The 26922-nt window shown below is 33.3% G+C and overlaps 1 protein-coding gene across 1 annotated transcript in view; it reads left to right on the top strand.

Annotated features, from left to right (window-relative positions):
• The window catches only part of LOC111622109 (carboxypeptidase D-like), a 178877-nt gene that overhangs the window by 32225 nt on the left and 119730 nt on the right, over positions 1 to 26922 (top strand). Inside the window, exons 5-7 of the mRNA XM_023364424.1 lie at positions 8180 to 8371; positions 20432 to 20718; positions 25339 to 25444. Coding sequence (XP_023220192.1) covers positions 8180 to 8371; positions 20432 to 20718; positions 25339 to 25444 — 585 coding nt within the window. The remainder of the gene's footprint in view (positions 1 to 8179; positions 8372 to 20431; positions 20719 to 25338; positions 25445 to 26922) is intronic.

The raw sequence follows: 26922 nt of genomic DNA, 5'->3' as shown, positions 1-26922 counted from the left end.
AAAGGCACTTATGCCTTCGCATTAAAAGCCCGGCTAGACCTTCTTCCCACCAAAACTAATTTATTTTGATGGAAGAAATTCCCCATCAGCCTCTGCTCCCATTAGTGTTGCCACCTTTTCAAAATCGCTGATCCGGACAGCAGGTCAGGTTTGTTCGAACAGAAGTTCCTGGCACATGCGCAATGTCATTTTACAATGCAAAGAATAACATGCATGCCAGTTGAAAATCAGTTAAAGTTAGGGACTTGCATAGGAGTAACATAAGTAACATAAATTAAGAAAGAACAAGTACAGATAACTTAGTTCTACTGGAGACGTGTACGATTGTACATGCAAAAAAAAAAGGTCAACAGGTTTCGCGCCACACTTCGGCGTAAATAGACTAACATGGCAGAATTGCAGATGAGTTTCAGTGAGTGTGAGTTCTTTCTCTGTTAAAATAGTGTAAATTTGTAAAAATATTTGCAAGAACTTTGTTTCATCGTAATTTCACAATTTCTACAAAATTTCTGGACAAAATTAATAGTTCACCCAGATAGTGAGTCGATTCCCGGACTGTCCGGGTGAAAACTGGATGGGTGGTAACACTAGCCCCCATTGTGGTGAATGCGAAACAATTCATCATATTCTCTCAAAGTGTCACCACTATATGCCTCTCAGATGCAAGCTGCACGACAAAATTTTGACTCAGATAAGCAAATGGTACATTACAACAACAATGGCCCTGGCGTCACGGTTTGTATCGACAAGTCTATTGACAAGGTGGGTGATGATAACCTATGCCCTGATATTGTTATATGTGACAAGATGGAGAAAAAGATCACCATAATTGATCTGACCATCATGAGCCAATACATGAAAGAATGCCTCAGCACCTCCCGCCAGAATAAAATTGAGAAATACCATCACATAAGGGACCATTTTGCTGCAAGAGGATACTGGGTTGTCAATAATGCAGTTGTGTTTGGCTCCCTGGGAGGGGCTGATTCCCATAACACAGAGCTTTTTAAACTCTGTGGCTCTCCTGTTAAATATTTGGTCAAAATGCATAAATTTATTATAACAGACATTCTTAAATTCGTGCATAAAATATGGGGACAAAGATGCGGCCCTCGGCATTGGGCAACTTTCCTCTGTGATTATAGGATATTTATTGTTTGTTTTTTATATCACATCAGTTATAGGTTCTAGAGTGTAGTATTTAACACATCCTGGTATTTTGCGGTGTAGTGTAATTTTATTATTTAATTATGATTAACAACTTATTTATAAAAATAATGCAGATGAAAAAGGCATGATTTTCATCAATGAGAGAAGAATTAGTTTAATTTGTATTCTGCATATTACTGTCTCAAAAGTTGTTTTAATAAACTCTAAAGAAAATTTAGGTTTGTATTATTAGTTAAAATGAAATTCTGGAATTAATTTTATTCTTACAATTGGTAAAATATTTTGTATTCAAATTTGTTTGGATAGGCTTTATTCAATTCAAACAAATGGGGAAAAAATGTGAAAAGACAGCAAATTTTATTTGTATTTAGTCTTCCATTTGTATTATTTTAAACTGTATTTTAAATGAAGTAAATATTTAAATTCTTGGCAGATTGTATTTAATTTTTTTTAAATACAAAACTTCACAAACTTCTTTGCTCTCCTTATGTCTTTTAATTAAGCAACAGTCCGAAACAGAATTCTTGTATGTGGAGATAACCTTTCCTTTGAATCTATGGCCCCACAACATCATGTAAATTCTGTTTTCGACTGTCGCTGAATTAAAAGATGGAAGGAGAGCAAAAATTTTTGTATTTAAAAAAAATAAAATGCATTTTATTCCTTGATTTCTAAATTTTTACTCATTGTTATTGAAAAATCCTTGGCTAGAATTGTGTTGTTTTTCAATCTATATAAATAAAACTAATGATCAGTCTGTCAGCTTTGGTGTTTGTTGCTGCATCATGGGAAAATGTCTGAACATATTTTACTTCATATTTTAAATCTGTTGATTCAGGAGAAGGTTTAAACATACATATGATCTCAAATTCAACATTATATAAATTAAACTGTAATGGAATTCTGATTCTTTGTGTATGTGTTCACTAGATGGCGACACATCACATATCAATCAGCTATTGCCATCTTGTGATTATCTATAAGAAAGTTGTACTATTGAAGTACAGTAATACCCTGAACTTACGCAATAGGTGGGACCAAGCGATAACTGCGTAAGTCGAATTCGTGTAAGTCGGGGTATAATTTCGCAATTTGTGTAAAATCCAAATCGGATGTATGTAAACTAATAAATGTTCTCGTTAATCTTATCTTATCTTTTAATTCACTCACGGTTACAAGAAATCACATAGAGTCTCTCGAGTCTTCGTAGATATAACAAACACAGAAATAAATAACACAAAATAAATTGTAGCTATGTGTCGATTCTGCACGACACGTCCAAACCTGTAAGCTGAACAATAATGTGGTGGGAGTGAGTAATCAAGAGTTGCTTGGTGCTCAAACAAAAGACGAATCGACGAGATTTGAAAATCACGTAACTCTGGGTTCGCGTAAGTTGGGGTAGCATAAGTTGAGGTATTACTGTATAGTATTCTGTTTGAAGAACTAATGTTAAAAAGTAATTAGTGAGAAATTAGCAAAACATGCAAGAAGTTGGTAAAAGTGATGTCACTCTACTAGATGGCACTACATATATGCATAGTGGATTTTTCAAAACATTTTGTCTTATGTTCAGTTACTTAGGCCTGACTATATTGGTATAAGCTTTATTTAAATAGAAGATTGATTTAACAGAATTTAAGAGAATTATTAAAGTCAAAATAAGAATGTATGTATGTTAGCTAAAGAGTTCTATATCATTCAAAGTATCCAACCAAATTCGGCACAAATATTCTTTGATGCCGTAGATAAAATAGTGTGCAGGTCCTCAACACCCATAAAACCCATCCCCTTTTGATGTAAGCCCAAGCAATTTTTTTTGTTTTGTTTCATTATTATAAATGCTCAGGTCAATAAATGTACATTTTAGTTACTAAGACTTGTTTTTATCACCCTTTTGCAACCCAACCTTGTTAATCTCCTTCAAAAGCGTGAGCAATGCCAGGCACATGCAGCTAGTATAATATAATATTATCATTTTGTGAAGTAAATTATAATAAACAGTATTTTCTGTTTTCACTATAACACCACAATATCTTTAAAATTCAGTTTAACATTTTAATCAAATGAGAAATATANCTCCTTCAAAAGCGTGAGCAATGCCAGGCACATGCAGCTAGTATAATATAATATTATCATTTTGTGAAGTAAATTATAATAAACAGTATTTTCTGTTTTCACTATAACACCACAATATCTTTAAAATTCAGTTTAACATTTTAATCAAATGAGAAATATATACAGTATATATATATATATATATATATATATAGACAGCAGCACCTCCAGATTATAAAAAAGGGGGATCATATGTACATTACCTGTATATACATATACATACAAGAAAGACTTTGGCCATACATGAGGTGTTTAGCCGGTGGAAAAGATGGTAAGGGAAAGGGGAGGGGAAGAACAAGGGAGAGGAGCTAGATAGAGAAAGATAGGATCCCTCTGAACAGCATACGTATGGCTACAGTACTCTCTATGTTTGATGTTGGTGTGCAGTTTTTAGGCTGCAAGGCCATAGTCCCCTGAAGGGTCTAAAAGAAAACCTGAGTGTAGCAAACACCTGCACCCACCAGTGGCCGAGTGGTCTCCGTTGCTGCTCATAGCGGTGGTGACTGGACCCTAAACACTGGGAAGTTCGGTCGTGGGTTCGTGCCACGATCGGACAGGCTGGCTGCTTGGAGTTTTCCGGGTTTTCTCCTTGCCAATAATGACTAAATAGGAGGCCAGTTCCCCGTAAAAGTCCTCCCGGAAGGCATTCTTTCCCCGCGCGCGCGCGTGACACATCATTCAAGGAAGAAGGCAATGGCAAACCACTTCCTCAACTCTTGCCAAGAAAACTACATGGACAAGGAAAGACTTGTCCATGCAGTCACCAGGAGTCGACGACGACTTGATGGAACTTAACAAAGCAAACACCTATGATTCACTGCAGCCATGAATAGCTAGGTGTAGAAGTTAATGCTAATAAAACTGAATGTGAGTGCAAATCTTAATACTACTTAACAGCTAGACAGACAGCACAAAAAAAAACAAACGAACACAGTGACAAAGTAGATGAGACAAACAGACGGACAAAAGACAAACACGCAAGTCCCAATTTTTTATTTATTTATTTTTTTAGTTTATTTTATTATTATTATTTTTTTTTAATTAAATTTAATTTATTTATTTTATTTTTAATTTTAATTTTAATTTTTTTTCAAACATTAATTTACTCACTAACTGATTAACCTACCATAACCTAGGATGAACCTAACCAGAAATCAAGCTAAGAGTCCCTAATATAACTTACAACTATGACTAACTTAAACTAACCAAATTTAGACCGAAAAGAAGACGGAACATAAGAATTAAAATACAAAGTTGAAAGCAGCTATATACTGACAGTTGAAACAAAGGAAGGGAAAACTAATTGCCATTTGTTTCTCCAGAGTGAGTGTTCTCAAGGGCCCCACTAAGAGATATAAATGCGAGTAGATGATGGATCATTGTACGCGTGTGAATGAGTTGATGCAGGTTACAAGATTAGTTGTACCCTTCAAGAATAGCAACTCTTATTAAACTATCCCTAATGTGATTGCACCTATTGCAGCAAAAAACTAGGTAAAGTGGTGTTTGGTCTTCCTGAATACCAGAATAGCATTGTGGATTATCCCCAAGGTTAAATCTATGCAAGTTGCTGTGTCCTGTAAGTAACTAAGTGAGGGTGTAACTAGGGTAAAAGTAGCGAAGAATCACTGCCTTCGGGATGAAAGTGTAAGTGAGCCTACCATGGTGTCACGGTCTCAGCTGTCTTGCCAGAGAATGAAGATTTGCTTCTTGACGTGATTGTTGATGTATGAGGTAGAAATGTAACTGAAAGTACTAGTGACTGAAGACTTTGCAGCTTGTTTGGAAAGATGGTCAGTGGTCTCATTGCCAAGAACCCCCTCATGACCCAGGACCCATTAGAAATCTATTCTACTGTTGTCTAAGTGTCTGAGAATGTGGTGATAGATGGACGAGTTTTAAGCGGCTATCAGACTTCGCAATCTTGTGTAAAGCTACCCTACTGTCAGAATAAATGCGATAATTTAAGTAGTGTCTGTTGTCCTTCCTATGCCTAATGTGAATTAAGCTCATAAAAATAGCTAAAGTTTCCGCCTGTGCTATTGAGCAGTGTGTAACTAGACAGAAGCAAGTGTTGTGAAGTTTGTGGCCCAAGTCGGAGTAAACTACAAAAGCGGTACCCACATCGTCATCCATCTTGGAACCATCAGTGTAAATCCTAAACATGGGATGATCATCTGGATCTTCGAAGTAAACGTCAGGGGCAAGCTGATGGGAAGGGTGGTAATCATAAGTCAGGAGGGTATTTTTGTCAATGCTGAATTTTTTGATATAATTGATATCATTGATCAAGGTCAAACTGGGGGAATTCTTACCTACTCTAATCATTTTGTCGACATCCAAGTCGCTTTAATCTGGCCAGGGTAAGGTGCCAAGCTTTTCCTGCCCAATAATGCATTTAATTTCTAAGTCGATAGGGGTCAACCCTGACATTACCAAAAGGGTACTAGTGGGTGCAGTCAGTGGTGATATTCGAAATATTTAACAAAGGGTTCGCTAACAGAAAATTTTTCCTTAACAGTTTTTTTTCGATCAAATGGTGCATTAGCAACATTAGTGCAAAAACTGACCTTAAGATACCCATATAAATAAAAAAGATTCATTTGCAAAATTAAGTTAGTTAAAATTTAACATTGTTTATGCCAGAACTATATTTTTTTTTATAAATAATGGAAGTTTTGGTTAGAAATAAATACAATACTTTTTCTTGCAATATATCTAATAATAGACAGATGTCATTATCTCTCTAAATACAATATCTTTTTTATTTCGCTGTCGATAGCCCGACACATGTTCCACAGCCATCTTGTATTTTCTCGTGTGCGTGGGATTGTGGGATCTCTCTTATGACTGGATCTAGTTTCAAGAACTCTCTTGAGTCAATCGTGATTGAACCTCCCTCGACCATTTCAATCTCGACTGAAATGGTCGAGGGAGGTCGCACCAAGGCAAAAGGGGTATAGGTTTCTAGTTTAGTAGTGTTACAGAGTATAATACATATATTTTAATATATTTTTTAAAAGAAACAAAACCACTGAGAAATGTTACATGTGTTTAACAAGGTTCAGAAAACTTTGAAAATGTTAACAACGGGTTCAGCTGATCCTTTGCGAATCCGCTGAATATTACCACTAGGTAATATTCAGCGGATACAGCCTTACAAATGTGGAGAGCTACAATCATTTATATATACTCTGTATATACACATACAGGTATCTCTTTATTAATGCAGTTAATTAATTCCTCAATGCTGCCACATATATCAAAATTGTATTAATCAAATACAGTGGTATCTCAGTACTCAACTGAACAATCATGACCTGCTAGAACAAATTTTTGGTTAATAAGAAATATTTTTATTTTAATTTTGTCATCAGTAAAAAGTTTTCTGTGATAAAAATGAATAACTAATTTTAAAATAAAATGAAACCTTAGTGCTCCCTTGGGAATTAGGAAAAGGACAACCTGGTGATAAAGTGGGAAGCATGTATTCCAATTGCTCCAATGTATACTGACAAATACCGGATGACTCTGTATACTGAAATATGTTTTCAATCCTAATCGGATCTTCTTCAGGTTAAAATGTTCTAGCCATGGAATGCTTAGAAGAACAAGATATAAAATTTAAACTTAATATATAAATTTCACATAGTATAGAAAATTATACAAAGGTTGATAATTAATTATATTAATGTAAATTATTGTAAGAAATACAGGAAATAAAAAAATTAATAAAAATATGCAAAAACTCAATATTAAACAATTGTGTGTTTGCAAAATTAACTGTAACTGGATTACTCCTATCCTATATTTCCTTCAGATTATCCTGACCTATGATAAATGCAATCATTTTTTTCTTCTTTAAAGTTTATGTACATGTTTTTAATTTCTGATTTGTGAATTTTGAGTGCTTGCAGTGTTCTGAGGTGGTTGGTATGCTGGAAATGCTGATAATAGTGGCTTCATTGAGCTTCACATGCACATTGTTTTTGTGGTATTATAATGATTACAGATATCCAGTTTTAAGATTCTACATACTCTCTGCTTTATTAGAAATCAACTTCTAGAGTATTTTTGGACTCATTGCAAATTTGTCTTTTGGAATAAACATTAAGATTTACAAAATCTTATCATGTTTATTCCAAAATTTTCTTTAAAGAATGTAGTTTCAACATTCAGAAATTCAGTTCATTTACACTTGAACTTCTATTGAAGAGAAATTCTATCTCTTCAAACCCAAATGGATGCATTCAAATACAAACTGAAGTTCTAGATATTAAAACTATTTTACAAAGATAAAATTTTGTAAATTATATATGCTTACCCCTGAAGATGGATTTATAGTCAGTATGACAGTACTTGGATTATTGTTTAAGCCTCTATTGTAGATTAAATTTTCTAGAATTTAATCTTCGATAAAGAGGCTAGTGGCTATTTTTGAATTTGAGTCAGATAAGTCTTTTTAGCAATAGATTATAGTATTTTTTTCGTTAATGAGATAGTATTTATTCATATAAATTTCAAAATATGAAATGGAATAAGTTATCTGTATTAAATGCTTACTTTCAGGTAGCCAACTGTTTAAATTTTTTTCACAAAGGAATGTTTTCATTTTGTTTTAGGACAGTTTCAGCTTTTTAATGAACATAAGTCACTGTTCCAACTGAAGCTGTCCTGAAACAGGTTGAAAACATTCCTTTGTGGGAAAAATGTAAACAATTGGATATCTGAAAGTAAGCATTTAATACAGATAATACTATGGAACCAGAAACATGAGGTAATATTTGACGGAATAAGTTGTTTGAAAATATTTTAAACAAATCGGTAATAAAATATCTGCCTTTAAACAAAAGTATTCTATAAGAAAATATAAATATTTTTTTTTATTTAGGAGAACCTGAGTTTAAATATGTTGCAAATATGCACGGAAATGAAGTGGTTGGAAGGGAAATGCTACTTTTACTTGCTAAATTACTTACGGAAGGGTATCAGCGAATTCCACGAATTACTTCCTTGGTTGATAATACTAGAATTCACATCCTCCCAACTATGAATCCTGATGGTTATGAAAAAGCTAAAGAAGGTAAAATAATTTCTTATATTAAAATTTATGATGTGAGCATTTCTTTACTATATTTCAGATTTATTTTTTAATAATATTTAAATAAAATACTCCTCAAATATTTTAACCAGAGTGCTTCTATTTTTTGAATCGCAAACATTTTCGTTGCCCCTCCTGGACTCTTCTTCAGTCTTTATCGAATAGGCCGTTACTGTTCAAATAAACATTTGATCTGAATTTTTTCCGAACACTATCATGTGAAATCGTTCCATAGTTGTATTGCGCATGCTCCATAATCATCTCTTTAAATGCTGTTATCCAGCAAAATCTGCCATGCTACAGATAGGGCCATTTCCTCCTTATAATTAATATACGTACCATTTATTCCCGCCTTAAATATCTCCATGGCTTCTATCCATTTTAGTTGTTGTGAGTTGGAGTTGGTTATAATGATTTTCGCTGCATGCAGGTTCGCCGTTATTTCCTGTTCCGAAGCGTATGTTGCTAGGGCCGTTGTGTTTCTACCATGCTGTATGTCTGACTCGTGTTCTTTTAATCTCACTTTTAACAAACATTTCGTGGAACCAATATATGTCAGTTGTCTATCGCACCTGTTATCTTCTAGCGGTACTGTGTATACTCCTGGAAGCCTTTCAGGGTTTGGCAGGTCTTTGTCATTAGTTAGTATCCTGAAAACAGTTTGACATGTTTCAGCCGTTATTAAAATGGTACAGTCTTATCGGTATTTAGGTATAACCATTGGTACTCGATTAGGTATTTCTGACCATGTTGAAGAGGTGACAACAAAAGCTGTGGCTCATTTTTGTAGACTGCAGAGTCTGTTGGGCTCGGGGTGGGGGCTGCGGCTTCCCTCCCTGAGGACCTTGTACAGGCTACTGTTTGTCTCCATTGTCACCTATGCCGCTGGTGTGTGGGGCGGCGTGCTGGGCCCCTCTCACAAGAGGAAACTCTTAAAAGCACAACGAGTAGTATTACTCATGGTTACACGGGCTTACCGAACCACCTCGGCAATGGCATTGCAAGTTCTTGCAGGTGAACTACCCTTAGATTTAGAAGTTCGTTTAGCATATTTTAAATCGTTAATGCGTGCAGATATTCCTTTCACTATTGGGAGTTTGAATTATCCCACAGATTGTTTTGGTTTAAGGGAAACGGTAGTTCGGAGATTGATTAGGAAACAGTTGAACATAGAATGGGATAACAGGTGGATAGCTTCCGATAAGGGAAGAGTGACTGCTATATATTTTCCAACTGTCTCGGAACGACTCAGGGCACATTGGGTGCAACCTGACTTCTTTGTAAGTCAAGTAATTACTGGTCATGGCGATTTTAGGGCCAAATTATATACTTTTGGGTTGGTTAGTGATAATCTTTGTGAATGTGGATTAGAGGATACGTTAGAGCATTTTGTGTTCACATGTCCATTTTTGCAGCATATTCGTCAGAAATGTATTTATTTACAAGGGAATTCTAATTTTGCAAACTCATTGCATCGGTTCGTAACTGATTCTTTAAGATATATTCGGGTTTTTAAAATTTTACACGAAATGTTTTTAGAGAGGATGAATTTTAGAAGTGTATATAGGGTTTAGATTCTTTATATTTCTTTATTGTCCGGTTATTTTATTATTAACTTTACAGGTTTTGATATATAGTTTTTACAAGTTTTTATCATGTTTTTTCTTGGGTATATGTTCTGCTGAGAAGTCTTTGACATGTGCAGCAGATAAAGTATAGGACTTCCAGGGACACTTGTATGCAATATTTATGCCTCGTCGTTTGGCTATCATGTTGTAGATTGATTTCAGTATTGGATTATATGTGATAGGCATCCTCTCTTTTTCTTCCTCATGTATATTCAATGGTGGCCCTGTTTGATCAATGGGTTTTTGGGAAACCTCATGTCTTTTAGACAAATTTTCGACTAGAGTATTACATCCATGGATACAACAACATGGATAGGTTTGAGGAGTATTTTATTTATATTTACCGGTGTGTAGAGAGATTGTAATAGTATTTGATTGCTTATTGTTCTCTTTAAGATTGTTGAAAGTGGGCATAACATTAGTTTGGAGAAAACATATGAGTTAAAATGAATATTCAGAATGTTGCATTTTCACTCGTGTTTTACATGTTTTTAGTAATATTTTATCTTACTTGTATCATATTATTTTATCATGATTTTTATTCTTAATTTTTTATATTTTAGATTTTACAGTTTTTATTAGTTTTATTTATTTTAATCATCCAATTGTCACCTACAATGTAAATTATATTTCTCCAGATGTGTAAAAGATAGGACTGATAGGGCAAATACATTTTTGTTCTTTTAGTTAATAAAGTCTGTCTGATCAATTACCTATGAGTTCCTGTGTGATAAGTTCTCTAAAGCAATTTATGTTCACTTTCAACTACTGTTTAAAAATTTTATCAAAATTAATTTAATAATTAAAATGCTAAGTAATTTGGCCTAGAGTTAGTCATTAGCATCATCTCTTATTAAATTTAATAAGAGATGGTGCCTAATGCCTATCTCTAGGCCAAATTACTTAGCATTTAATTATTAATAGTAGCAATAATATTGCCTGATCTAATCTGTCAATTGTTTGTCTTTAATATATTGCCTCCCTATTGTATATTTGTATACCCAACTAATGTGGAATTAATTATGTCATTTGTTAAATCAATAAGGAGGAGGAGAATGGTAGGGAGGGACAGGGATAAGAGAAGGGAGGGCCCTTCTCTTATCCCTGTCCCTCCCTACCATTTCCCTCCTCTTCCCATCCTAAACCTTCTCCTTTCTCTCACTACCTCATCCCCCCTTTCTTCCTTAACGGCTATATCTTTAAGTCTGGCCTTATCTTTAACTACATGTACTGTATATGTCTTTAATACAATTAATGGACTTGCAGATGTTGATTTTTCCGTTTTATATGAATTCCATGTTGTACGAGTCACTTAGATTTTACAAATACGTGAGCCATTCACAGCCTGGCACGGGTATTTGTAAAATCTAAGTGACTCGTACAACATGAAATTCATATAAAACGGAAAAATCAACAGTGTTATAGGGGGTCGACTGTATTTGTATATCTTTCATATGTTTTATGAAATAAAATTTGAAAAAGCAATTGTAACAAGTTTTAAAATTTGTTAAAACATTTTTTTTTGTTAATTCTTTTAAAATTGTATCTTTAAACAAATTAAAACTGTTAAGAATTTATTTAAATACTAGCTGCAAGGACCCGCTTCGCTGGGTTTTTATTTGTTCATACATTTGTATGTAATATAGTTTTTTTATATATATAAAAGACTGTTTTTCTAAGTAATCTAGAATCTAGCTGCAAGGACCCGCTTCGCTGGGTTTTTATTTGTGGGCAAAAAGTAACGATAGTGAAGATTAAGATAATTACATTATAGCCAATCTTACCCGTTTTTACAAAATGCAAGAATTAGGTCTCCTGTTTCCAGACGTTTTCAGAGAATTTTTACATGAGCATAAAAATATGTTCGATTTCCCGCAAAAGCGCAAAAAACCGCCTGTAAATCTTGCATGCCGCTTTATATTAACACTTCCTGGTCCCGATTCTATTTCTGAACGTCTCCTGTTCATGTCCAATCAAATGAACTATTTTCAATGTTTCTGGAACACTATTTTCAATGTTTCTGGAACGTTTACGATAGTTCTATAATCGAACCAATATTCGAATTTTATGTTCGAATTTAATTTGAATATTGTTCGAATTTGTTCGAACAAATTCGAACATCATTGAATTAAATTCGAACAAAACATTCGAAATAGAAAGCCACTTTCAACCACTTTTAAGCCCATATCTCCCGCACCCTTATAGCTATCGAGACACAACCACCCCTATGCACGAATGGAGACTTGGGGCTACTACCACATACAAACACTATTCACGTGCGATGTGTAGTTTTGGCGGAAAAGTGAAATATAGGGACATACATATCCATTTTTATATATATTTATATAGATATAGATAATTATTTTTAGCAAGGATATTACTTCTATTATTATTTATTTATTTTTTAATAAAATATTTTATTTTAGAATAACTGAATAGAAAATTGTCAAATAAATTTAACAATTTTATATGCAAAAATAATATAATTTGAGGATTTAAAGGCTTAAGAGAAGCTTTTCAGTCTTTTGTATATTATGAAATAAAAATAGATTCAACAAAAATGGCAAGAGTTTACATCATTATCTTAAAAGATTATAAGAAAATTTAAATACATACAGTGGATGTCATGCCAGCAATTTTTCTCTTGAGTTAGATTATAAGAAAAACAAGATATATTATTTAGATAATATAGTAATGCCATTAGAAATACATATGGTGAAATTTGGACAGATATAATGTAAGGGACTAATTAGACTTTAATCAGTGTAACTTTGCATTTCAAACCACAAATAATTATGGAAGATTTTGTTATAAAGTCTTTGTTAGTAGCTTGGGTAGTAAGAGTCAATGATTGCAAAAGATGAAAAGTTTAATTGGTTATCAGTTAATGGAAGCCCACCAGTGGCTGAGTGGATAAAACCACTGAACATTGGCATTTGTTGCAGATTTGTGTCTCATCAGTAGGCTGGCCATGTAGAGTTTTCTTCCATGTTTTCTTCACATTTGTAACATCTAAACAGGAACCAGTTTACCATAGAAAATCCTTCCTATAGGCAGATTGCCATTTTCCTACCAAACCATCTGTTATCAATTAATGATTGCATTGAAATTTTAAAATTTTATTAAACTTCTTTTAGTTCTCTTATTTGTTGTAAATTTGAACAAAGTGAAAGATCAAGAAAAAGAGAACAAAATCAGTCTCATTTGGTGGAATCCATCAATGACCAATTGCTACAACCACTTAACACTGGAACACCTCATCATGAACTGGCTGCATGGAGTTTTCTGGGATTTCTTCATGTGTCTAATAGTTAAATACAGGCAAGTTTCCCATAGAAAGTCCTCCTGAAGAGGCACCTCCTTTGCAGATTGCATTCCCTCATCTCATCAATCCAATCCAGTTTAATCTTTTGATGGACTAGTATCACTCTCTTAATTCCATCTAGAGTCAACTACAAGAATAAAACTTCAGTTAACATTTCATCATTAATTTACTTTAGACATGTTTCACTTTTAGTTCTGTAAGTGCAACTTGTTCAATACTAGAATATCTTTTGGTAATACAGTGGAACCTCGGTATACGACCTTAATCTGTTCCTGGTCTTTGGACTTATACCAAATAGGATGTATACCAAACCAACCTTTCCCATAAGAAGTAATGTAAAAATGATTAATCCATTCTCATGTAAAAAAGGTGGCTGGCTTGAAACGCCTCACTTTCCTGGCTAGTTCCTGCTTGATTTTTTATGAGATCAGCATGTATCTTTTTAGCTTTCTCGCAAATAATTGCTTTCGATATGCTGTCGCCAGCACACTGTTTTTCAGTTATCCAAAGCAAAAGCAATTTCTCAACACGATCTAATGTCTTCGATCTGTGTTTAGAAATTGATTCGCAGCGTTCGCTTTCGCAACATTAGCAAATTTAATAATGTTTTTATTTTTCACGATTGTCGATATCGTCGTTCTCGGAATACGGAATGCAACAGTTAAATCTCGAACACGCGTGCCACCTTCACATTTCTCAACAATCTCTTTTTTCAGTTTCATTGTGATTTTAGTCATTTTTTTATTTTTCTGTTGCCCTTCTGCAATTTATGATTAATAAAAGTAATAACATTTTACTTACTAATTAAAATAAAAAGAAATTTAACAAAGTTATAAACTGTGGCACCGCGAACGTCTAGTCTGATCTAATACACTGATAGTGCTACTTGTTGGCGCGTATAATTGAATTAAGTCGTATACCGAATAAAAGTCGTAAACCGAGCAAAATTTGTTTTGTCCAAAGAGGACGTATTCCGAATTGGACGTATTCTAAAGCAGACGTATACTGAGGTACCACTGTATTTTAGTATTGAACAAGCATTAAATTCCAAAAACAAACTTTTCCTATTTTTGTTAATATTTGTAGGAATTAAGTATTAGTTAACTTAAATCTAAATTTAATATAAAAATTATTTTTTTTGCATAAACCATTTTAAAGGTTTTATAATTAATAAAACTTGGAACTAGGCCTATATTTATTACTTTCTTGGCTGTTATGTATAAATAACAATGGAAAGTATGGAAATTGTGTCAAATTTGACCTTCCAAGTCTTCCTTGCAAATCTCCACATTTTGAGACCTTCTGAATCCAATAAAGTAAAAAAAAATGCAACAAAAATTGTGTGTATGTTGGCATCTATTTTGCTTAATATCTCAGGATGGGGGTAAAGATTAAGAAACAAAATTTGGCATGATGGCTTGTATATGAGGGGTATTGATGCTATTAAATTTTGGTGGTGAAAGATCGAGAGTGTGGGGAGATAAAGGGTATTATGTATCTCAAGAGGGTTAGGACTTAATGAAGATTTTATTTGTTTTTAACATTTATACTCTTTTATAAAACTCACTCCTACACTCAAAATTAAGCTTTTTGCCATTTTATAGTAATTAAAAATATAAAAAGTTTTTATAACAAAATCTGATAACAGATGGCATCACACAGTTTTATTTTTTTCTTAACCTTTCAGCAGTAGGATAGTCAGGTATGGTGCTATCCCAAAGTAGCAGAGAATAAACATTAAAGTATTTTTCCATGTGTTTTTTTTTTGTTACCGTTTCGGAAAAAAGATTTTGTAAATAGTTAAACAGTTATGTCTAGTAAAGAAAAGTCTTTTTTTATTCTTACATAATTCATTTTTTATGTGAATTTTTTTATTGCGGTAGTTTTTGGCAATACTCCCAAAAGAATTTAATGGATATATTCGTCCCTCACCACTGCCACATGATTGCCCTGGACGAATATATCCGTCCTTCATGCTGAGTGGCTAATAATATGTTATTTTTTTTTATTAAAAATTAATAACAGCTGGGAAAGTTACACAACTCTTACTGCTAGATTTTTTAAATATATCTATGAATTCTGTTTGTTAAGATTCAGACATTTAACTTTTTTATATTTAAAATGATTGTAGCTCCTGAACCACCTATATCATTTTAAATATAAAGATGACTAAATATTTGGTAGCCCTAAAAAGCAGAATTCATAGATGTACAGTAGACTCTTGCACAGAGGAATGCCAGATTACTGAGAGATAAAAGTCATCAGTTTAATTCTTTTTTAAATTTAATGTCACATGTTTATTGTCTGTAGTAAACATTTAACATTAAACGTTTCTATTTTAAAAACAAACAAGAGAAGTGTTTGTATACAGTAAAAAAAATTTTTAAATGAAATCCAGCACAATTTGAATGTTGCATCTTTTACTCAGTATAGTCACTCTGAAAAATGTCATGGAATGAAGATGGTCATTGATGGCATGCTTTGTAATGCATTCACTTAACAAGTGTTGTATTGGTATTGCATGTGTCTGATTGTTGCGTTATGTACTGCAGGAAAATGTTGGCAGTATTTTAGTGCTAGCAGTGTCAGAAATCTTCATTCTCTTTGCCTCTGTGGTGTCTTCTTCCTCATCACTTTCATCCTGTACATTTTTGATGATTGTTGATTGCATGTTGATTGTTTTCCATTACTTCAGTATAGCTTTGGTAGAATTTTTTTTCATATTCATCCAATAAGGAGGTAAGAATTGCATGTAGATAGCAATACTGGGACTTGATGTAGTGATCTAAAATATAGTCTTTAGATCACTACATCAAGTCTGCCACTTTCCACATTTCTAAATCAAAACTGAAACTCATTCACATGTGAAGTTTCAGATTCAATAAGTAGCATCACACTAGATGGCCATCCACACATGACACTCTCCATTTAGATTATAACTGGAGGGTGCTGAATTGAGAGACTGGATTATCAAGGGCCAGATTAGCAAAAGTCTACCTCTGTATAACATGACACTTCTATAGTACGGATTCACTCTAACATGGTTTGAGAATTGGTAAAACCCTCATACAACATGAAATGTAATAAAAACTATTAAAAGCAAACTTTATCTAATTTGAAATTAGGGAAATCCCTGTACAACAGTTCAATAAATGTGATAAAGCTTTTAAGTGTGAAAGATACCTCATTTGACATTTTTCATTCGAGCGCATACATACTATCAGATTTTTCTGCATAATTTTCATGAACTATTAGTATGGTACTTAAGTATGTAAATTTTCTTTTTCTGCTTTCTGTCGCTATGTGTGGTCCTTCTCGAAACTTGTTTCAGTGTTGCCAGATCTCGACGCTTCTGCTTTTGGTGTTGCCAGATGTTTTTTCCTTATTCCATACTTGCTTTATTCCATCACTGGTTTTTAGGCATTGAACCATGCCTCCAACCCTTGGGACAATCCACACCTTTACAAGTATACTTTAAGACTTTAATTGTGTCTCTTTTTTGTCTACGTAGATTAAAGTAGCCAAAAAAGTACTGTAGTACTGTACTCAACCTTTTTTAAAGAAATAATAATTAATACATAATTATTTACTTTTATGAATCTGTAGCTCTAAGCTATGTCTGGCAAAAATAAAAAAATGTCTCTTAAAAGACATTTCATCTCCATACAAGCAATTTTTCAAGCAAAATTACAAATTTTAGATTGGCTTAAAAAGGACAAAAAGATATCATATGTTGCCAAATTGTTGGATTTAAATGAAACAACAATATGGACTATAAGGAAAAATGAACAGAAAATTAAAGATTCTGTTATTGCAGTCTGTTCTATCTCCTCAAACATGACATCTCATCCTAGGGCAGCAATAATTGAGCAGATGGAAAAAGTCCTTAGCATCTGGATTGAAGACTGTTCAAAAAAGCAGATTCCACTGAGCACCAATATTATTAAACATGAAGCCTTGAAAATTTACGACTACTTAAAGGAAAATGGAGAAACTGTTACTAATCCAGATTTTGTAACCAGGAAAGGGTGGTTTGATTGTATGAGAAAATGCTTATCACTACAAAAACTAAAAATAGAGGGTGAAAGTGCATCAGCCAATAAAGAAGCTGCCAAAATTTATTCAATGGAATTAAAAAGAATTATTGAAGAGGGTGGATATTCAACACACCAGGTTTTTAATGCTGATGAGACTGCTCATTGGTGGAAAAAATGTCAAAGAGGACATATATTTCTAAAGACAAAAAAGTTGCACTAGGTTTCAAGGTATCAAAAGACCGTGTAACATTACTTATGTGCAGTAATGCTTTGGGTGATTACATGGTAAAACCAATGCTGGTTTATAAATCTCTCAATTCTCGTGCAATGAAAAACCTAAATAAGAGTAATTTACTGGTATACTGGGCAGCAAATAAAAAAGCTTGGGTGACTACTGAATTATTTAAGAAATGGTTTTTAAACTGTTTTGTACCAAGTGTGGAAAACTACTTAAAACAGAAAAATTTAGATTTTAAAGTTCTACTTATATTGGATAATGCACCCATCCATTCGCAAGATTTAAATCACCCAAATATCAAAATAATTTTTTTATTTCCAAATTCAACTGCTTTACTTCAACCATTAGATCAGGGAATTGTAGCTACATTTAAAACCAATTACATAAGGCGATCATTACAATGGGTTTGAAATAAAACTGATGATGAATCTATGGACGTCAAGGAGGCATGGAAACTCTTCACAGTTTTGGACTGCATTAATCTAATAAACTAATCCATCAGAGAAATAAAACTGACGACATTAAATGGTTGTTGGAAAAAAATATGGCTGGAATTAATTTAAAGTAAAAATTTGACTGAGACAGCAGAAAACAGAATGGATGCGGTAGTAGAAATTGATAAGTCTCTAGGAGGAGAAGGTTTTGTTGATATGACTGCACAAGATATCCAAGAATTACTGGTGGAAGAAGAAATTGATGAAGCAGATTTGGTAGAAATGATATCTGGAATCCATGATAACTCAGGATGATAGCACAGGTGAAGACAAAGAAGTTAAAAAGTTTACTCTACAAAGCATAAAGAAAGGCCTAGACTTAGCCGAACAGTTAGTCATATTTCGTAAATGAAAATCCTTCAAATGAAAGGAGCACAAAATTTAAAAGAGAACTTCATAAGTGCTTAGCACCATATAAGGAAATTTATAAAGAACTTTTAACTAAAAGCAAGCGATCTAAAATAACATATTTTTTGCAAAAGGTAGAGCATGGATCTGAAGATAATGCAGAAAAATGCTCAGAGATAAGAATATCTTGCCAAAAAGAAAACGCCCTTGGTTAATAGTGCTTAGTGATGACAAAGAAAACATTGTTTGATTTATATTAATACATATCACTTCTTAAGAAAATTTTAATAAAGATATTTATCTTAATTATGAAAATAAAATAGCATGTTTTTTAATTTTTGGAACCTAACCCCCCTTTTTCATACTAGTTCTTTGTTTTGTATAACATGGATTTGCATAAGATGGTAATTTTTTGGAACATAACTCCCATGTTATATGGGGACTGTATCTCTATACCTCTATCTCTATAAATTTGAATTTATGAAAATACAGTAAGACCTTAATGCTGCCTCAATTAATGCTGATTCGATATAATGTGATCTGCTCAAGGCCTAAAAAAAGCTCAAAATTTATGCTGATTCAAATTATCATGGCATTTCATTGATTGGTATATAATATGATTATTCCCAAACACGAATCAATCAGCAAAAAGTGGCAATTTGTCATAGCACCATACTTTCCTTAAATCTATGTTTGTTTGGTGACGTTTTGAAAATAATATAACATTGTGGATGCCACAGGCAATATCGACTTCACTTGGCAAGAATTAACTGATATGCATGGCCGAAGTGTGGAAGAAGTTATGGCTGAAGGTATCCAAAAATTCTCAATGAGAAGAGCCTATCACTGTATCGTTAAGTTGACCAATTGTCTATGTCAGTGTTTTTCAACCTGTGGGTCGCGACTCCCAGGTGGGCCGCAAAGCCATACTCGGGGGGTCGCGGATAAAAGAAGAAGACAAGTGTTTGTAGGTCCTACACTACAATAAAAAAACTACAATCTCAGTGAGAAGGCTGTGCCTGTTTATTTAACAGTACAATTAGTTTTTTGATTGATATCTAAATCTCAACAGAAAGAAAATTAAATGCATAGTTTTTAAAATCACTAACATAGTTTTAATATGGCCATGGGGGTCGTCAAAATTTTTTAACTTGTAAAGGGGTCACGTATTCAAGAAGGTTGAAAAACAATGGTCTACTTAATTGATATAGCAGGACTAGTAAAATGTAGACAAGCAGGATATTGAGGAGTTACTGCAGGTTTCTGGTGAGAGCCTTACCAACGATGACCTTCGAGAACTGGCAGAACAAGGAATTCTTATAGAACTGGAAAATAATGATTCTGAAAACAAAGAACCCAAAGAATTTCTCTACAGATATCCTTAGTAGTAAAAGTTTGATAACAATAACTGAAATCATTGATCAAATTGTAGTGAATGATCCAGATTTTGAAAGGAGTGCAAAAGCAAGACCAGGCATTTTCGATACGATGTCCTGCTTCCAACACTTGCTTAAGGAAAGAAAAAGTGACAAATGAAACTACATGACTTTATTGCAAAAGACGAATTTTAGAAGAGCCAGGACCTTCATCACAAAAAACAAACTTTACATTTCTGTCTGCATATGTTTAGGTGTTATTTAACATATATTATTATTCAAATTAATATAAAAATAACTTAAAATTAAAATCTGTTTATTTTTGGTTGTGTGTTCACCTTTCCCTATTTACTCTGTGTTAAAATGACCTCGTTTAACACTGTTTTGTTCAGCGCTTTGTCATCTAGGAATGTATCCCCCCGCATTAAGCGGGGTATTACTGTACTTGCATATTTGAAAAAAAATTGTATCTAAATTTTAATGTCTACATTTTATTATTTTTTCAATAATCTTTCATAAGATTACTTTATTATTTTTTAGCTATTTTTTTAAATTTCAAAATCTGATATTATATTTTAATTATCCAAATTTTATAGGTGATTTTGATGGAACTGTGGGCAGAGAAAACAGCCATGGTGTCGACTTGAATCGAAATTTTCCAGATCAGTTTCATTTAACTTTAATTAATAAAAAACAGGAACCTGAAACTGTAGCAGTTATGACATGGATTAAAAGCTATCCTTTTGTGTTGTCAGCAAATTTGCATGGTGGTTCATTAGTGGCAAATTATCCTTATGATGACAATCCAACAAATACAGATAAAGTTTATAGTAAAAGTCCTGATGATAAAGTTTTTATAGAACTTGCATCTGCATTTTCAAATGTAAGTATTAAATAAATATTTATTTTGACAAATTAACATCAACTAAATATAAATTTCTTTATACTTATATCTCATTTAAATTATCTGTGAAATTTATTGACAGCATATTGTAATTTGATTTTGTCTTGTATTTTTTAGATTTTTATTTCCCCTAAAGTAATTCTTTGCATACTTTTTGAATTATGCATACATAATTATCCTTACTTTCCATTATCAAGATTCTGTGATTAATTAAAATTAATATAAATAATGTATATATAAGATGTGAAATGAAACCAAACCTGCAATAAAATGGAAGCTTATAAGACAATTAATTTGACAAAAACAGCTCAAAAAATAACAAAATGTTTAACTCGATACCAAAGTAATATTTGCAATAGGCTCACCAGTGGCCAAGCAGTCTTTGTACCCTGAACACTGGGAGTTTGGTTGCGGGTTCATGCCTCGCTTCGACGGGCTGGCCACACAGAGTTTTCCAAATTTTCTCCACATTTGTAATGCCTAAATAGGGCCAGTATATAGTTTCTCTTAAAAGACCTCCTGGAAGACATCCCCCTAGGCAGCTTGTCCAAGTGTTGCATTGCCATAACTTAAACAAACAATATTTGCAATATTTACCAGATGGATAATTCAGTAAATTTTAATTAATAATAATTAAAAAAGCAGAAGTACAATTTTAATAATTTTTTTATTAAAAATTTAATAACACATATTTACATACAGACTGCATTTCATTGAATAATTTGAAGTTTTAATGCATTAAGTACTCCTGTGATCATAAAGTATTGGCGGCCAGGAATGGTTCAATAAAATGCAAGATTTGAATTTATTCATAAAAATTTATTTTGTATCCTTCAAAATAATCTCCTCCCATTGCAATGCACTTATTCCAATGCTTTTTTAATCCTCAAAACATACTTTAAAGTTGTTTTCATGAAATCCCTTCAGGACTTGCAGTGAATTTTGTTTTATGGCATTAAATGACTCAAAATTATGATCATAAAGTGGAAATTTTAGTTGAGGAAACAGGAAAAAGTTACATGGTGTCATATCAGGTGAATGTGGAGCTTGCATAATTGTATTTGTTGAATTTTTTATCAAACCTTTACGAAGAAAAAACAGCATTGTGAGCAGGTGTATTATTGAGGTGCAAAATCTATGAGTTTTCTCATCACAAATCAGGTTATTTTAGGCACATTGCTTTATGCAAATGACACAAAATGCTCAAATAATAATCTTTGTTGACAGTTTGTCCAGTCAGAAGAAATTTGTGATGCACAACATTGTGACAATTGAAGAAAATAGTCAACACAACCTTGATTTTTGACTGACTGACATGGTTTTTTCAGTCTTCAGCTTTGCTTCATCTTTTGAGTGCCATTCACTTGATTGTTGGATTGTTTCAGTGTCAAAAGCATAGATTCATGTTTCATCACCTATAATGATGCATTTTAAGAATGATTTGCCTCAAGAAAGTATTTCCCTGGCCATTTGAATACGTTGTTTTTCGAAATAATTCTACATTTTTGGGACAACTCAGGAAGCGATGGATTGCAAACCCAAATGATCTTTTAAAATTGCTTGACAAATTATGGGTGATGAAACATGAATCCAAATGATATTGGAAGATGTTCGATAACGTCCCTAATTGTTAAATGACAATCATTGAACACCAGATCTTCGACTTGAGCAAAGTGTTGTTTTTCAGTTGAAGTGGAAAGTCTACCAGATTATAATTCATCTTCAATACATTCTCTGCCTTCCTTGTACTACTCAAAAACTCTTGTTTTTGATAGACTATTGCCACCAAAGGCTTTTGCAAAACATTTCCAACATTTTTGTAGTAGTAATTCTATTGCAAAAACAAAATTTAATGCACATTATTTGCTCAATCACACAACATTTTGAAAAATTGATGGCATAAAAGTTCTTTACACAGAAAACAAGTGTTTATGTTTTTGCTTGCAATATTTGCAAACAAAAACAGATGATGACAGAGTGATTTAAGCTTGATGTCAATGAAAATCATACCAAATGATGAAAAAACAACAACACCCTCTTGCATGCATGTGTGAGACTAATCGGGGGTAGGATGTTTACGAGGATGTCCCTCTCCTACCACTTACTCGACTCAAGACCTTGAGGTCTGGTCTCGCTTGTCTAAAGGATGGGAAAAAAGGGTTAGGAGAAAGGAACGTTAGATTCTTTCACCTGTCAGGATCTGACACCAATCTATCAATTTATCGCGGATAGATACGCGGATGGATGGGGAATTATCACGAGCGATCTCGTCGAGGACTTCGGGTTCAGTATGGAGTGGAAAATGTCGGAAGAAACGCACACCAATCCAAGTTCGTTAACAAAATACCTGTTTATTCCGTACATTTATACATAGTTAATAATTGGAATACAAATCCCTCTCGGGTTCAATTCGTATAGTTCATAAAGTAAGGCAAAGTATAAAATAGTCGCGACCCTACCCGCGAGGTTCGAATATTCGAGAGAGAGCTTACACATCATCGCGTGTAGGATAAATACCTCTAGTTATACAGGATGGTGATTTCAGGACGATCTTGGAGTCCGAATCCCAGGCTCGTTAAAATAGTTCGTGAGTCGACGTAAGTCAGCAAATCGTAGAATAGTTCTATCGAGGATGGAGGAGAGGCAGGTAATCCACACACACACACACAGTACAGAACAATAACCTTTTTCCCCCTGTGTCGTCATCGCACTTGTCTTTTATATGGGGGCTCTGTTTTCGAGATGTCCCCCATGTACGTCACAGGTGATGATCTTCTTTGACCAATGATGGGCGAAGTGACAAACTTATGACACAACAGTTAACTCATCTTCTACAGGGAAGTATTGTCGTGGGAACGGAGTTTTTATGAGCGATTTTTATGAGAAAATTTGTCGGTTGTTTTTCCCTTTTTGTGTTAACCCTAACTTTTAATCTAATGAATAAAAATATTCGAATCTTAAATCCGGGCCCTCACACATGCAGTTTTAAATGAACCATTCTCAATACTTTTTGATCACAGTAGTATGCTTATATATGTGTATTTGTGAAGATATTGTTAGACTAGATGTTGCTTGTCAGAGAGATTAGTAAAAACAAGTTAGACTCATGTAACTGGTTATATAACAAAGAAACAAAGAATACATAAAGATTACACTGTCTTGACTCATGGAAGGTCAGCGCTGAAAAGGGGAGAGTGAAACAAGGTCACCGTCTCTAACGGCTCCCCGAGGGGTCAACAGCACTACCTACCTTTTATTACATAACGGAAGAACATTTACAAAACATCGTGACACAATGCATTGTACGTAACGATGTCGTATAACATTTGACAATAATTTTGATTATTGATTCCAACAGATATATCTGTTCTAACTTTTATATTCATTCACTAGTGACTTCATTTTATATTGTAAAGTTTTGTACTTGTTCTTTTGTTTTAAATATTAACAGAACTGCACTCCTGGTGACAAACAGTTCATTTGAAAATACTGTTATGTTTATTGCATGGTAGCTACATCCACAGTGAGTGCTCAGGTACTGTTCCCATGATGCCTCAGCACTGATTGCAATCTGGTGGACTCACCAATAATATTTTACATTTCAAATACAATACATATTACATCTCAAATACAATACATATTACAAATACTACAATATGAAGTTTATTTTATAATATACAGGTTACCCCCATATAACATGGCACTTCTATAGCATGGGTTCACTCTAACACGGTTTGGGAATTGGGTAAAATCATTGTACAACATAAAATGTAATAAAGGGTGCGTTCTTTTATACCTCCACATAACTCCACGAGAGCAATCTAATTGTTTTCATGGCTACTTTGAATGCTCTTTCAACAAATAATCTGTTGAATGGTTAAATTATACAATTTGGACCTGTTTTTGTCTCTAAAAGCTCATTTTAGATTTATAGATTTCTCCATACGATACTATTGATAGTGTGGGCGCCACCATCTTTCTTTCATCATCGTTGCTAAATGCCTACAAACAGCAGTGCACTCCCGTTGCAGAGCGACCGCTATTAACGAACGCACCCACAAACTGTTACCAGTTGATGATGCTCATGCTGAGATCATCATATAAAATGAATAATCCTCTGGTAAAATATTTACTTAAATAATAAATAAGTATTTTACCTATGAAAAAAATGAATAATAAATCTGATTTAAATAAGGATTTAACAGCATGTTTTTTAATTTTTGGAATCTAACCCCTTTTTTTGCACTAGTTCTTTGTTTCGTATAACATGGATTCGCATAACATGGCAATTTTTTGGAACGTAACTCCCGTGTTATATGGGGGTTACCTGTACTCCATAAAAGCATATTTTTCTGTTTATTAATAATTAAATGAATCAAATAAGATTTTTAAAGTGTTTTTGGTTTTAATTTATCCCATTTGATTTCAATTTATTAAAGTAAATTTAACCTTAGAATTATTTCAGAATAAAAAGCCAGTATTTTAAGTTTATTTAAAATTATTAAAATATTGCAACAATTTGTAAATTCTAAATAATATAAAAAATGATATCTTTCTGAAAAAATTAAAAATATCTTTTGTGTAATGATATAATTTTAGAATCATCTTACAATGCATCTTGGAAAATCTTGTAGTCAATATGGATTATTGGGAGAAAGGTTTGAAAATGGAATTACGAATGGAGCTGCATGGTATAGTGTTCCAGGTATGATATTTATTTGTTAAAAGATATGAAAAAAATTAATTTTTTATTCTTTGGAAAATTAATCATATAATTAATTAATTTCCATAGAATAGTTGTGTTTTTTGTTACTCCAGGATCCTCCTCTACTACCGTTTGTTGTTGTTGTCAATGATTTTTTACAATACATATAATGTTTTAATGATATTCATTTTGGACTCTATGCCCTTTTTCAGTCCTCATCAGGGGCATAGAGTCCAAATGAATATTTGTTCTAAATTATAAAAAGTAAATTTACTTTATTGATCAAAAAGAAGCATTCCTGTGTGATTTATTCCCAATAGCAACTTTATGCTAATTCTGAAGGACATACAACTAATTGTGAGAACAGCAAGCAATCAAGTACTAAAAATTTCTTAATTATGCTTAGTCCTGCAGCAGTCATTGGTTCTTTACATGTCACATACCCTTCAGCTGATAGAAAGATTGCAAAACTACAGTTACAGATTTAGCATTACAGTAATAATATTTCACGAATAGTGCTTTATCTGATAATGATAACATGACTACTTGGCTCTTCTTTTTCTTTCCCAAAGGTTCATTAAACTGCTTAGCCATTGTGCTTGCAGTTCTTTTACAGCAGACACCTATGTAATGTCATTTGTGGCAAAGTGCTACCTAGTGGACATAATTGGAAATAATTTTGACATTCTTTTAGAAAAAACCCTCATAATTCTGTGCATTTCAATGCTAATCCTATTACTATTAGTGATGTGCCGGGTATCCGTATCCGTTACTTTTTAGCGGATCTTTAACAGATCTTTTATCTTAATGAATTTCATTACTTATATGAAATTTTAAACATAAGTAGCAATAGCACATTCGTCATTTACTATCGTAAAATATTTCCATATTACACTACTAAATTTTTTTGTCGACATTGTTTTTATTTTAATTTAACTCAACACTCTCCAAAAACACAAACGTAATCTTTGCTATCCCGTGTCACACTAGCCACAAACCAGTGTTTCCCAAAGTGGGGCCCACGCCCCACAGGGGGCAATTGGATTGCTAAGGAGGGCAATTCGAAAATGGACTTGTCCAGAGTTTAAGTTAACCGTATAGCTGCTGTATATGTTAGGGAGACATAAGAATTTTAAAAAGGCTTAGGTGGGGCATAGCACAAAAAAGGTTGGGAAACACTGCACTAAACTATTGTGGCGGTTGGCTATATTTTTGTAAATATTAATTTTAGTTTAGTTTCGTTTCTTCTTTCTACACTTTGTTCTATTGTTCTACTTTCTTCTAGAACTTTCTTATCTATTCCCTGTCCCTTGGGTGGGATGAGCAGTTCCTAGAAATTTGAGGAGCAAAGGTGTAAACAGGAGCCGGAGAAAAAAGAGAAGTGATGTAGCAGGTCATTTGTAAACCGGACGGCAGAGTGTACGGATGAGGTGAAAATACTGGGAGTCGTATTTTTAATGACCGGATAGTTCGGAAAT

Source organism: Centruroides sculpturatus, unplaced genomic scaffold (genome assembly GCF_000671375.1).
Source record: "Centruroides sculpturatus isolate CEXI.00-Female unplaced genomic scaffold, Cexi_2.0 scaffold308, whole genome shotgun sequence".
Lineage (NCBI taxonomy): Eukaryota > Metazoa > Arthropoda > Arachnida > Scorpiones > Buthidae > Centruroides > Centruroides sculpturatus.
This window is presented reverse-complemented; position numbering and strand designations above follow the sequence as displayed.